The following is a 13062-nucleotide window of genomic DNA, read 5'->3' on the forward strand; positions in this document are numbered from 1 at the left end:
ATAAATAAATAAAATAAAAATCAACCAGCCACCCTCCTCCTCTGACAAGTAAAGAACAGTCCCTTCATAAGTAAAGAACAGTCCCTAAAGTGCGGCGAGGTTTGTGGGCCGTTACCTGCCACAAAGACAGAAATGTGAACGGCTCGTTTCTCCTCTGACACGCCACATACCTGTGTGCCGCCATGGCTCGGCTGTCCAGGTACCACTGGGCAGTCATGACACCAACAAAAGAGGAAATTACTGGACCTGGAGTCGGACTTCACTGTCGCTGGTAAGCCGTTATTTTGACTGTCGTATTCCTGTCTGTGACCCCCGTTCAACCCACAACCAGCAGGATTCGCCTTTCGTTTCTGCTGCTGGTTGAAATCTGGACTCGCACTGTGTGCTGAATGATGTATTTTGCTGGCACAAAACTATTTTTAGTCGCAAATGCGAGTAAAATGCTCGCACGTAGAGCTCTGTGGAAAACAAATCACTGCTGACAAGTAAAAAGGAATAAATAATAACTTTCACTGCTCAAAGATACTCACATGTCTGGAAAACAAACCACTACAGCAGCATATTGAGTGCCAGGTGGCCAGCGCGCGCTGATAAGCCCTTTTCACACAGAGCGCGCAAAGCGCAGACCTCCACCGACGAACCCATTCATTGTGTATGAGCTACTGCCAGCGCACGCTGTTATTGGACGGCACATGGACACTCACAGAAAAGTGCCGCGAGAAAAAAAAAAGAAAAGAAAGAAAGTCAGATTAAATATTCCTGCCGCAACAATTTTACGCCCTTTGAGTAATGAATTTAAGACCAATTTAAGACATTTCTAATGAATTTAAGACATTTTTAGGCCTTAATTTTAGATACATGAATTTAAGACTTTTCAAGGATCCGTGGATACCCTGTTAGTACCAGATCTGTGTGCTAGGTACCTCAACAGGAGGGATATCAAAACTGGGGACGGTACGGAACTGTGGGGCCATTATGGTAGCAAAATAGTGTGTGCGTAATCAGATTTGTACATGTGTAAAATAATTTGTAAAAGCGTAATAAAGTTTGTGAATGCATACAAAAATCTGCAAATGTGTTTTCAGAATCTGTGTGTGCGTAATCAGATATGTAAATGTGTAAAAAAAAATCTACAAATCTGTATTCAGATTTGCAAGTGTATTGCCATCTGTAAATCTGTACACAGATCTGTAAATGTGTACAGAGAGCCGTAAATATGCAGACAGATTTGTAAATACCTATGTCTTCAGCTTTAACTCAGTCGGGCCTCTCAGTTGGCTCTCTTTGTACACCTGATTTTTGCTTCTCTTCTGCTGTGTGAGATCCGCAAATGTGTGAGAAGATTTGTGTGTGTGTTACTCAAGTGTGGGTCATCCTGAGCACAGGCTGACAGGCTCAAAGTGCCGAGACCTTCAGAATGTGTTGCCCTGAGCACAGGCTCACAGGTGCTACTTTGCTGCACTGTTTTGTTGTTGTATGAACAGGCTGCAGCCTTGGAGGCCTATGGATTCTTGTTTGATCTCTGTAAGTACATGTTCAGCTTTTTTGCAGTAGTTGTCATGCAGTGGTGGCTGGTGAAAAATATTGTAGGTGGGGCTGTGCCATATTAAGCCAGTTTCAGTAACTATTCCAACACAATTTAACACAAACAGCAGGATACCAGTGCTCTGTGAAATAGTAATTATGTAATGCCAGTATTAAAAAGTTGAGGCATTCTTGCACAAAAACATAAACAGCATATTGCACAAACACAAGTTTTGCATTTGAAACTGAACATGTAAACAAATTACTTAATTACGTTGACATATTTTTACACACAAGGCTGTTGACTGTTACGCCAGTGCCCCCTTGTGGCGGAGGTGCAGTAAAATAGGCAACGCAATGGACACGCCACCAGAACAGAGTGCAAGGTGGACTATATACAATAACATGAAATTATATAGATTGTAGTAATGTATCTATGAAATTTACACTGTATAAAGGATGTATAATAAAGAAATGAATATAAAGTGGCTGAACTCAAACCTTTGGCTGGAAGAATACTGTACATATGATCAGGCTAAATGTTACTAATGTGATCAGAACTGCAACAATTAACCAATTTTTCAATTAGTCGATCAAGACAAATATTATCCACAACAATTTTGATAATAATGTCAGCATTTGAGTGATTTTCCAAGGTAAGATTCCAAACATTTATTTGTTTTTGATTATCAAATGTTCAGTTTTACTTCTTTCATATGTCTAATATGAGTCAATGAAAAAACATTTTATAGATTACAGATTACATACACAATAATATTAGCAAACACACTACTAAGACAAAATATTAGAAATTTCTGAAGTGCAATTTATTGCTGGATGATATCTTGTGCAAAGGTCAACTATATACAGTATCTCACATAAGTGAGTACACCCCTCCCATTTTTGGAAATATTTTATTATATATTTTCATGGGACAACACTATAGAAATGACACTTTGATGTCAATTAAAGTAGTCAGTGAAGTTGTCATGATGACAACTACTGCAAAAAACCTGAACATGTACTTACAGAGAGCAAACAAGGATCCATAGGCCTCCAAGGCTGCAGCCTGTCCATACAACAACAAAACAGTGCAGCAAAGTAGCACCTGTGAGCCTGTGCTCAGGGCAACACATTCTGAAGGTCTCGGCAGCTTGAGCCTGTCAGCCTGTGCTCAGGGTGACCCACACTTTGAGTTACAGACACAAATCTTCTCACACATTTGCGGATCTCACACAGCAGAAGAGAAGCAAAAATCAGGTGTACAAAGAGAGCCAACTGAGAGGCCCGACTGAGTTAAAGCTGAAGACATAGGTGTTTACAAATCTGTTACTTATGGATCTCTGTACACATTTACAGATCATTGTACAGATGTACAGATGGCAATACACTTGCAAATCTGAATACAGATTTGTAGATTTTTTTTTACACATTTACATATCTGATTACACACTCACAGATTCTAAATACACATTTGCAGATTTTTGTACGTATTCACAAACTTTATTACGCTTTTACAAATTATTTTATACATGTACAAATCTGATTACGCACACACAGATTGAAATACGCATTTGCAGCTATTTTGCTACCATAATGGCCCCATACAGAACGGTTTCAGTGAGTAGCCTACCATCCACAACATTTTGCAGTGGAAACAGAAAAAAAGCTTACTGGACTAAACTGAACTGTACCACTGCTCAGTGGAAACGGGGCTTATGTGTCATTAATATTAAAAATAAAAACACTGGCAATCTTGCAATACTACTTGCAATCATAAACTAAACATGATTCATCTCACATTTTTTATTAGGGCCTGCAGTATTTGCTCCATAACCTGCAATCTGAACTGCATCACTTCTGAAACACAGTGAAATGAAACTTTTTAAAGATGTATGAAAAAAATCGACAGGATTTTTTCATTTCCAGGTCTTCAACAGCTGAGCTTTCAGACTTATTAAAAGGGGAAAGATCACAACTCACACTTTGGGAGGATTTTGACAAAACATTCACTTTCTCACCGTCCCTGCTCCCAGCAGTGAGCCACAGTCAGAATCCAGCGGTCACTGATCAGAGAACCACCACAAAGTGACCCAGTGTTGCCCTGAACTGCAGTCAGTTTCACGTGGTACCAACGCTCAACTGGTCCACACGTGTCACCTCCAACTATTCTCTTCTGCAGATCCACCATGGTGCTCACTGTGACACCTGAAAGAGAAAGCCCTCCACCATTGTGAGTTAGAGCAGAGGTTGTTTGTGCTCAGTGGTGAATGTATGGAAAGAGACTATAAGAAAGGGAAGAAGTGTTGAGAGAACAAAGGTCTTTTGAGGTAACTTGCATCAAAATGGCCCTGAATACTACAGGATGGAGACTGTAATAGCAGGGCTGCCAACTCTCACGCATTGGCCGTGAGACACACGCATGTGATTGGCTTCACACGCTCTCAAGCCACACATCTGATTTCTCACGCTGAAGTGTCCGTCTGAGCCAAAACAAAAAAAGTCCCTGTTTCAATGCACAATACACCTCCCGACTGCTTGGAAGTTGGTGGCGCTGTGGCCCAATTGACACCAGGATTGCACTCAGAAGAAGAAGGAGAAGAAGAAGAAGAAGAAGAAGAAGAAGAAGAAGAAGAAGAAGATCGATTTCCCCCGCTCTTTTCAGGTATGTATGTTAAGTGTTTGTGCTCTTAAACTTTAAGTAACATTTGCATAATTGTTTTTTTTGTGTTGTGAGATCATTTAAAGGCATTTCGAGAGCTTTGTACATATTATTTTGAGGTTTCAATGCAGCTGTAAAAGTCTACTGTAGGTTGATGCCTAATTAATTTTGTCTGTTTTATCTATACAAAACCATTCCTCTATGCTGCTTTATAATTGTATATTAATTACTGTATATATAGTAGTATATACAAATTAGAATAATTTCTTATGTATGTATAAAGCATCATATACAGTAGGTGCGTACATTTTGTTTTAGACAAAATTAATTATCAACCTTCACTCATCTTTCAAAGGAATGTGAGATTTTTTTCCCCACTGTGTTCTTGGTTCATTCTTCATAGGTGACAGGGTTCAGTCTGTTCATAAGGCTTGCCACCATTGCAAAGCTGGTCCTGGTGTTACCCCACTCCAATGCAGATGCAGAGAAAGAGAGACTAAAACCAGGAACAGCCTGGCTCTGGATGGAACCCTGTCATTAATAATGACAATAAAAATGGCTGGCCTGGAGCCCTGTTTCACGTGGGAGCCCTCCCCAGAAATCATCAAGGCCTCAAAAAAGGCCACAGGCAAGTAGCTGCAAACAAAGCACGCAGATCTTAAGGACTTTGACAGTAGCCTCCCTATTTTTTGGAATTGTTTGTATAAATGGTTAAACTTTAATTTTGTTTTTGTTTTTTTAATTTAAATTGGTATTAGCTGCATGTAGTCTGGGGATGTTCAAAAATGTCACAATAACATAGCTTTTGGGGGTTTTCATTTTTATTTAAATGTTTCTTGCATGATGCTGCATATCTGTTGACTTTATTTTTATACAGAATCCCAAAGTAAACATGCACAAATTTGAGCCATGCTGTGTCTTGTGTCTTACTGTTGGGTCAGTTGGTTCAGTTGGTACATTCTGAGTTAGGCTAATACACCGAGAACTACTGATGTATGCAAAATGGTATGTTTAAAAAAACAAACAAAAGAACGTTTTTGCTGTATGGTAATGACGCTGAATGGGCCATACAAAAAATTGCAGTGTATGTGGCAAAATTTCGGTTGGCCCCACCAAATCTCACTCCAAGGTTTTTTGAAAAGTTGGCAGTCCTGAATACACAAGCTGCAAGATCTACTCCGAGAGCTCTCTGAACTTACCCTGGCTTTGTATCACATAATCAATCATCTCACATCCCATTCACATTTCAACACACTACCTAAAGGTGCGGACACACCAAACCGACATCAAAGAACTAGCGGCGACGAAAGCCAACTGTTGCGTCATCTACGTTGCCTCACGTCGCCCTGTGTCAGTTGCATTTGAACACACTACAAAGACTACATCTGATGGCCAAGTAGCATGTACTTTCTGTTTGTTCTTTAACCTGAATAACAAACCAGGGCTCGGTGCTCCAGTTGGATCCAAACAGAGAGCCGGGGCTAGCTGGGAAGCTAGCCGAGGCTAACTAGCTGTGCCTCCAGTCATGTTGCGACTAACGCTCCGCTAGCCTCACAGCTAGCCCCAGTTTGTTATTCAGGTTAAAGTGGGAAGAAGCAGTGGGTCTGTCGGGCAGTTGAGTGAAGTGGAGTCTGAAGAGGAAGCACCGGTTAGCCCCGGTTTCACTACAGGCAGATTCACTCGCTACCGGGGCGAGGAAATAAAACCTGAACAGCCAATCAGAGTGATCTCTCTCACCAACAAGCTCCGCTGCCGATTCAACATGCTCAATCAGCTGAAAAGCTGCCAACGCCGAAGTGCCGACGGTGTGGGACACACTGCAAAAACTAGGCCGACAGACGCTCACCGACGGTCCAACTTTGACCGACGGCTGACCGTCGGCTTGGTGTGTCAGGGCCTTCAGGCTGCAGCCAGCAGGAACACTACACATGGTGTGTTGCTTATTAGTGAATGTCTTGATATTGATTTGGGACAATGACATCACTGGATAGCTAGCTAGTCTTGCTGTTCAACATACTGTCAAATCATACCATAAGCAGTGTTATTGACTTTCATTCTTGCTAGCAGATTGTTATTTTCTAGGCTCATAGCTGAGCCAATGGGTTCTATGAGTTGACGAGAAATATCCTCCACAACGGCAACTGCCTCACCTGTTGATAAATTCAGCATTGTGATTCATGCAGTAGATGTAATTTATTGAATCAGCAGTTATATAAATGTCTAAACTGCATCTTTAAGGCAGATTCATGTCTGATTTCATAAACATGTTTTACTCAGCAGGTAAGTGCTGCCCAACTGAAACTGCCACTTTCAGACCAAGAATTAAGAAAGAAATTAGCCAGAATGACCTGAAGTCCAAGCTTTCCACGGCATCTTGTTACTGAATATTGTAAGCAGAAATAAATAAGTAAATAATTGGAGCAGTTGGGAATGACTCTTTCTTCAGTCCTGCAATAAATACTACCTTTCAAGTGTCAGATCAGATACATGTCTATATTTGAAGTAATACACTGTCATCTCTACTTTATTGGGGGAGTTTCTCCTTATCCGCTGTGAGGGTCTGAAGGACAGAGGGATGTCGTATGCTGTAAATTCCTCTGAGGCAAATTGTGATTTGTGATATTGGGCTTTATAAATAAAATTGAATTGGAAAAAATGGATCTCATGCTAGATTGTAATACATTGTACATTGTTTATTAATCAAAATAATTAAATAAATAAATTGCAATTGCAAAATAATATATGATTTAAACTAGCTCCCTTTTTTCTCAACACTTTATTCTCTTCTATACTTCTGCTGTGAGGGTGGCAGGCTGTTTTTGTCATAACTTAATAATTCAGATACTAACTTCACAGTGACATCATAACGTTCTGTAAAAACAGTTCTCTGACATTGTCCACCTGAAACTGCTGTAATTGTATAGGTCTACTGTGCTGCTGGGTTGGAGATGTGTGTGAAGCATCAGTTGAATCATTATTGATGCTTCACACACAGCAGGCAAAAAGCTCTATAAACCCACTGTACTCTGTCTGCTCAGTGCCAGACAGCTGACAGACACAGTTAGCTAACCGGTTAACAATAGCCAATTATCAGCCTCAGGAGTTGGTCAAGACAAAAAAACACAGCTTTAAGGAGAGTTAATATTTAGACTTACATTTATCAGGTGTCCATGATAACAATCCTCCTGAACTGCCAAAAGTGTAAATGAACTATTACAACTTGTTTCTGACGCCTCAAGTGGTCAAATAACATCTGTACTTGCAGGTTAAAAGATGTTTTTTTTTGAGGATCAATAATACAAACAACAGCAACCTGTTAAACAATGATTGTGATGCATTGCAATTTTATTTTAACAGACACAATCTTGTGAGAGAAAAGTCATTTATCATTTTTATCAGCATTGTTTAAAAAGCAGCAGACTATAGCGTTTGTCCCTTTGAGGATTTTCTACACAGTGTATGATAACATAGAAAATCTGTTGAATTAGAAACTTAGACACTACCTTGTGAAGCTATGTTGCAGAATCATGACATTTTTTTGTCTTAAAGGGTTTTACAAGTAACAGCTGAACATTTAATGTGAACCAATCGATGGAAATGTCTGTTAAATGGCAGGACATTTTACAGTTAAAAACGGCCAAAACATGGCAACGTTTTGACCTTTTTAGTGAAGAAACCGCCAGTTTCGCTTGTGATCCACTCTTTGTATCCACAGACGTCCATCATTGCAGCTGGTTCAACACAGGCATGGGTTGGATTGCCATGGAAAGAAATGACACCGTAAATCATGTCATTGTACACCACTCCTCCACCAGAGTCACCCTGTGAGAGACATGTTTATATTGTTTAATACAGATATTTGCATAATTTATTGAAATGATTATTTATATTAAAGTGGTAAAACTTGAAATAACTTGTGGAAACGATCCATGGTTAAAAGACACACCAACTTACAGGACTGATATCCACGTTTTCTTCTTGGCAACAGAACAAGTGTTGATCACGTTTAGATGCATAAAACTGTGGGCCACGCTTCTCCACACAGTCTCTGAGCCCCCGACAGTCAACAATCTTGGTATTTGCACACTGGAGAGTAGCAGATACATCATCCACTAGATGGAAATAAAAAAAAGTTTCTTTACTACAAAAATAAATAATTATCTTCTTAACACACAAATTAATTTCACCAACAAATGAATCATTTATGCTTATTTTTTTTCTATCAAATGCATCCAAACACATTTCAAGATGTTTCTTAAATATCAAGGAGCATCTTTAAATGACATTATTCATCTGTTTTATTACAAAAAAATATATATTATTAAATTAATTTCCTATACATCTTAAAATGTGCAGAGTAAGGCTTGAAAAGAAAGTCTTTTCAAAACTAGTCAATTTAAAACTAAATTTAAATGGATTAAACGTAAAGATATGTCAGCAGTGTGACCAAACATACAAACAAATCCAAGAAACATTTGTTGTTGTTTTAAGATAAACAAGATTAAACTTACGTATTTCATTATTTGGGCCTGTAGTTGTGGCTCCATGACCTGCAATCTGAACTGTATCACCTCTGAAATACAATACAAAAAAAAAAAAAAAAGTTAAAAGAATGTTATTGTAACATAAATTAAAGTAATTCAAAAGACAAACTACTTCACCACTAATGATTTCATATTTAAAAAAAGATCCAAGAGGAATTTCAAACTTTGAGTTCTTCAACAGCTGAGCTTTCAGACTTAATAAAGGGGAAAGAACACAACTCACAGTTTGGGACAATTGTTACAGTCAGGAAGTTGCACAGGTTTAATCTTAGTACGTTCAGGTAGCTTCAGCAGCATGATGTCATGAATCCTGTCTATCTTCAAGACATCTTTGCGCTTAAAGACAACAGGTGCTGATTTGATTTCCACTGGTGTTCCTGGCCCTGGATGCACACCTAAAGTTGCATATATTTTCCTAGAAGTAAGTAAAGGTAAAAGAGGATCATCATTGAATTACTGTCAGTGCACCCTATTTGTATATTATAGGTCAATAATTAATCAACATGAACATAAGCATTGATGTCTTTATTTTGGGAATTTACATCAAATCATTGTTGATTGCTGCTTCAGGACTTTCACACTGAATATGTGAGTGAGAAATATATTATTACTGGTTCAAGTAAAACTGTCACTTTCTCACCATCCTGGCTCCTGGCAGTGTTCTGCAGTCAGAATCCACTGGTCACCGATCAGAGAGCCACCACAAAACGTCTCATGGGTACCATCAGTTATCCTCAACTTCACATGGTAAGGGCGCTCATTTTGTCCACAGTCTTGACCTCCAGTAATTCTCTTCTGCAGATCCACCACGGTGCTCACTGTGACACCTGAAACACAAATGTTCTCTGCAACAGCACTGTTTAAACTTACAGGAGGACAACTTATTCACTCTCTAGAAAGTTATCAATACACATGATGGACTGTGAAAGTGTTCTGAGCATTCCACTGATGCCTAGTTTCACAGTGTTTTATAATTGGGGGTGGATGGGTCCAACAAAGCCAGGACTTTCACCTGAGAGCCCAGTGTTCACTTCCTGTATGAATGTAGAACCAAACAATGATGTTTTTGTTAAACCTAACCATGTGCTTTGTTGATGTCCCGACCTTGGCTGCAGCACCCTGGAATGTCAATAGCAGAAGCAGGGAGCTATCTGACGTGTGATATGTAGACCTGTAAGGCCACTGACAAAGAGCTGATATGTTAGGGCTGGGCAATTAACCGAAAATATACCGAAACCAACATTCAGACCCTCTAACTGACGTTATCTTAATTCGGACAGGATTAGTTTTACATGGGCACGTGGGGTAATGTCACTTTACCACAGGACGTTGGTAATATTGATGGCCAATTTGCACGGGATAAGAAATATCAGTAAAACTACCACAAGTGGGAGGGGTAAATCCATTCACGCACTGCTGTCCCCTCCTGTCGTCATGTGCGTAATGCTGTTTTTGTGTCCGTAACGCGACTGTTCGCTTGTCAAATTCGGGCAGATCCCACTTAGATTGGACTCTGATGCAAAAACACTGCAGCCGAGGTGATTGTGGTAAGTTATTTTTCATGACTAGGCTTTTATTTGTGTTTTAACTGTGTGATAGCCGGCTCTGTTGTGTCCTCTGTCAGAGAGGAGGAGTATCAATAAAAAAAAAAGTTTCCACTAATTATTTTGGTGTTTATTTTTTTTATTGTTGTTGTTTTTTTATTAAAATGCGTAATATAGCCAACAATATTATAGACCAAAAGTTGATCTAATTTATTATTGTAAAATTATTGTAAATTCAACTGAAGACACGGCGCAGCAGCAGTGCAACAGCAGTGCATCCGCAAAAAAAAAAGACATTATAAAAAGCCGACAAATAGTGACATGAGACATTGGAGAGGTTGTCAGTCCTATTCTATAGTCCGAAAAACCACTTGTAAACAGGATATGACGAAATATCTACACACATATTTACTGCTGGTCCGGGACCCTTTTACAGAAGGTAAAAGTCGCGGTAATCTTTACTGACATCGTGCGGTAATGATACATGGCACATTCGGACGGGACTAAAATTTCTGGTAATTATTACTTTACCCTACGTACCTATGTAAAACTAATCCCGTCCGAATAGGGCTTTACTCATGTCAGTGATTTTGGGTATTACTTTCCCTGTGCTGTCCCCGTGAAAAAAAAAACTATGCCATGTAGGTCACGTGACTCCGCCCCCTCCATCTAGTCTGCATTCACTCAAAGCGAGACTGACGCTGCCTACATGGAGGAGACAAGCACACACCGAGCCAACAAATCAACTCGAGCAGCTTGATCCCAAACACAGGGTTTTCCCAGCCTATCTAAGACAAAGGCGGGCCACCTGGGTAATTTTGGCCTTGGTTAAAGCATGTTTGTGTGTGTGCATGGGGGGAGTTCAGATGTAGCGTGTTTTGCACGCACAAACCCATTACTTTCAGTGTAGACGTGCGTCATGTGCACTCACAAACCAAAGCAACGCCGTAGTGGCGCACATTCGGTGTGACGCGCTTGTTTTTTCATCCGGTGCACAGCACCACGGAGTAACTGCTGTCAGTGTAATCCAGTACAGTTCAACAGCACCACAATCTACAACTCAACACTTCAATAAAATGTCAGACTTAATACAACATTAAACTGCTTTTGTTTTTTCTAGGTGCACCAAGCAAACTGTCAAGTCTCCATAAAAATGTAGACAGAAAGCATAATGATGAGACAAATGCAGTGATGGACAGTAACTAAGTATATTTACTCAAGTAGCTACTGTACTTAAGTACAAATGTGATGTACTTGTACTTTGGGTATTTCCATTTTGTGCTACTTTATACTGAGAGGGAAATACTGTACATTCTACTCAAGCTACATTTATTTGATAGCTATAGTTACTGTTCTGATAGTTTGTTTTTATATGTTGTTGTTTCATATTTACAAGTTGCTGTGTGTTGTTATATATTAGACTAGTACACTAGTGAAAGGTGTTAAAATTAGTTCTACCATGACAACATTTAAATGCTGCTTACATGTAGCCTATGTGTAAATTGATCAATTAATACTCAATACATATTCATGTATATGATGATTACAACACTTGAAACTGGGTCACTCTGCATAATGAGTACTTTGAACTTTTCATTCGTCTCATCACGTCTCATCCTCATCCTCATCCTCCGCCTCATTCTCCGCTGTCTTTTTGGGATCTGCCTCCTCAGCTGGGCAGCCTCCTCCTGCAATAACTGCACGCCTTCTCCCATCCATGTCAATTATTGATTTTTGATTTCCAACTCGTCAATGCTCACAATCACAATAACCACCAACTCTCCACAAACTTTTCCCCCTGCACCTGACTTTTGATTATAATCAGAAGCCAGCTGCAGGGAAAAGCTTTAATAAGACATTTTATTAAAATATTACAATGTCTATGAAAAGCCGCAGGTCTGGGCTGTGTTTATATTGTTTTATTATAAATGCATGTAGACAGCACAGCACAACAGCCAAGGGAGCGGAGGTGGTGACATCATCAAGTTCGCTGCTGTTCCAAAAGCAGAAATGACTGTACTCCCGTCCTCCCGTTCTTGGGAAGTCTGGACTCTCGCGTGGACTTGCCAACTCCGAACTTGCCAAGTCCACAAGTCTGAACTACTGACCTTGAGTATTGAGAAACACCTCTGGGTTCCCCTCGGGCTGTGTCTCTCCTACTGTTTCTCATGGAGCTCTGCCCCGTTTGGCTTGTCATCAGAACAGACGTCCTGTGATTTTCAGCCTCCTTTCATATTTAATAGAGGGGGGACAAAAAAGATGGAGACTGACAAGCGCCTGACAACTAGCGCTTCCACAAAGCAACTGTTGCTGTCACAGGCCTTTACAAATGCCACACAATATGCAAAGGATTCAAGTCGAGCATATTTATCCCCCCCCCCAAATTTTTTTTTTAAATTAATCATGATATTGATATTAAGTAATATCGCCCAGCCCTATATATGTGACGACTTGCACAGCGACCTAAAACAATACTAACAACGGGTGGCATTACAAAATGCATGAGTGTTGTCTTTAAAGTATATTTATAAGTATATTTTATTTATATATTTAAGCTGGGCCATCCTGGCAGTAGAAAGATGCAAACACCTTTGAAATTGGTGCTGCGTTATCAGAGAAAACAGCAGAAAAGCACTGTGGCATTCGTTTTTGCTTCAGAGATAGAACACATACAACTACCAGAATTCACAGCGCGGCACCCAGCCATTAAAAGAAGCCGCTTGTGGGTGACGTAATGCGAACTCGTCCTTTTGACACAATGGTGGCCAGATAGTAACAAGCAATCATG

General features: G+C 39.8%; 1 protein-coding gene across 1 annotated transcript; it reads right to left on the minus strand.

Moving 5' to 3' along the window:
• Positions 1-5718: 5718 nt before the first annotated feature.
• Positions 5719-10166, minus strand: LOC125883342 (kallikrein-8-like). The gene is made up of 6 exons (XM_049567541.1): positions 10145-10166; positions 9371-9557; positions 8954-9145; positions 8698-8759; positions 8141-8298; positions 5719-8008 (listed from the first exon to the last, which is right to left on the minus strand). Exons 1-6 carry the CDS (start codon positions 10164-10166, stop codon positions 7814-7816), a joined length of 816 nt encoding a protein of 271 aa, XP_049423498.1. The 3' UTR covers positions 5719-7813.
• Between the last annotated feature and the right edge of the window lie 2896 nt (positions 10167-13062).

This window comes from Epinephelus fuscoguttatus, linkage group LG3 (assembly GCF_011397635.1).
Source record: "Epinephelus fuscoguttatus linkage group LG3, E.fuscoguttatus.final_Chr_v1".
Classification (NCBI taxonomy): domain Eukaryota; kingdom Metazoa; phylum Chordata; class Actinopteri; order Perciformes; family Serranidae; genus Epinephelus; species Epinephelus fuscoguttatus.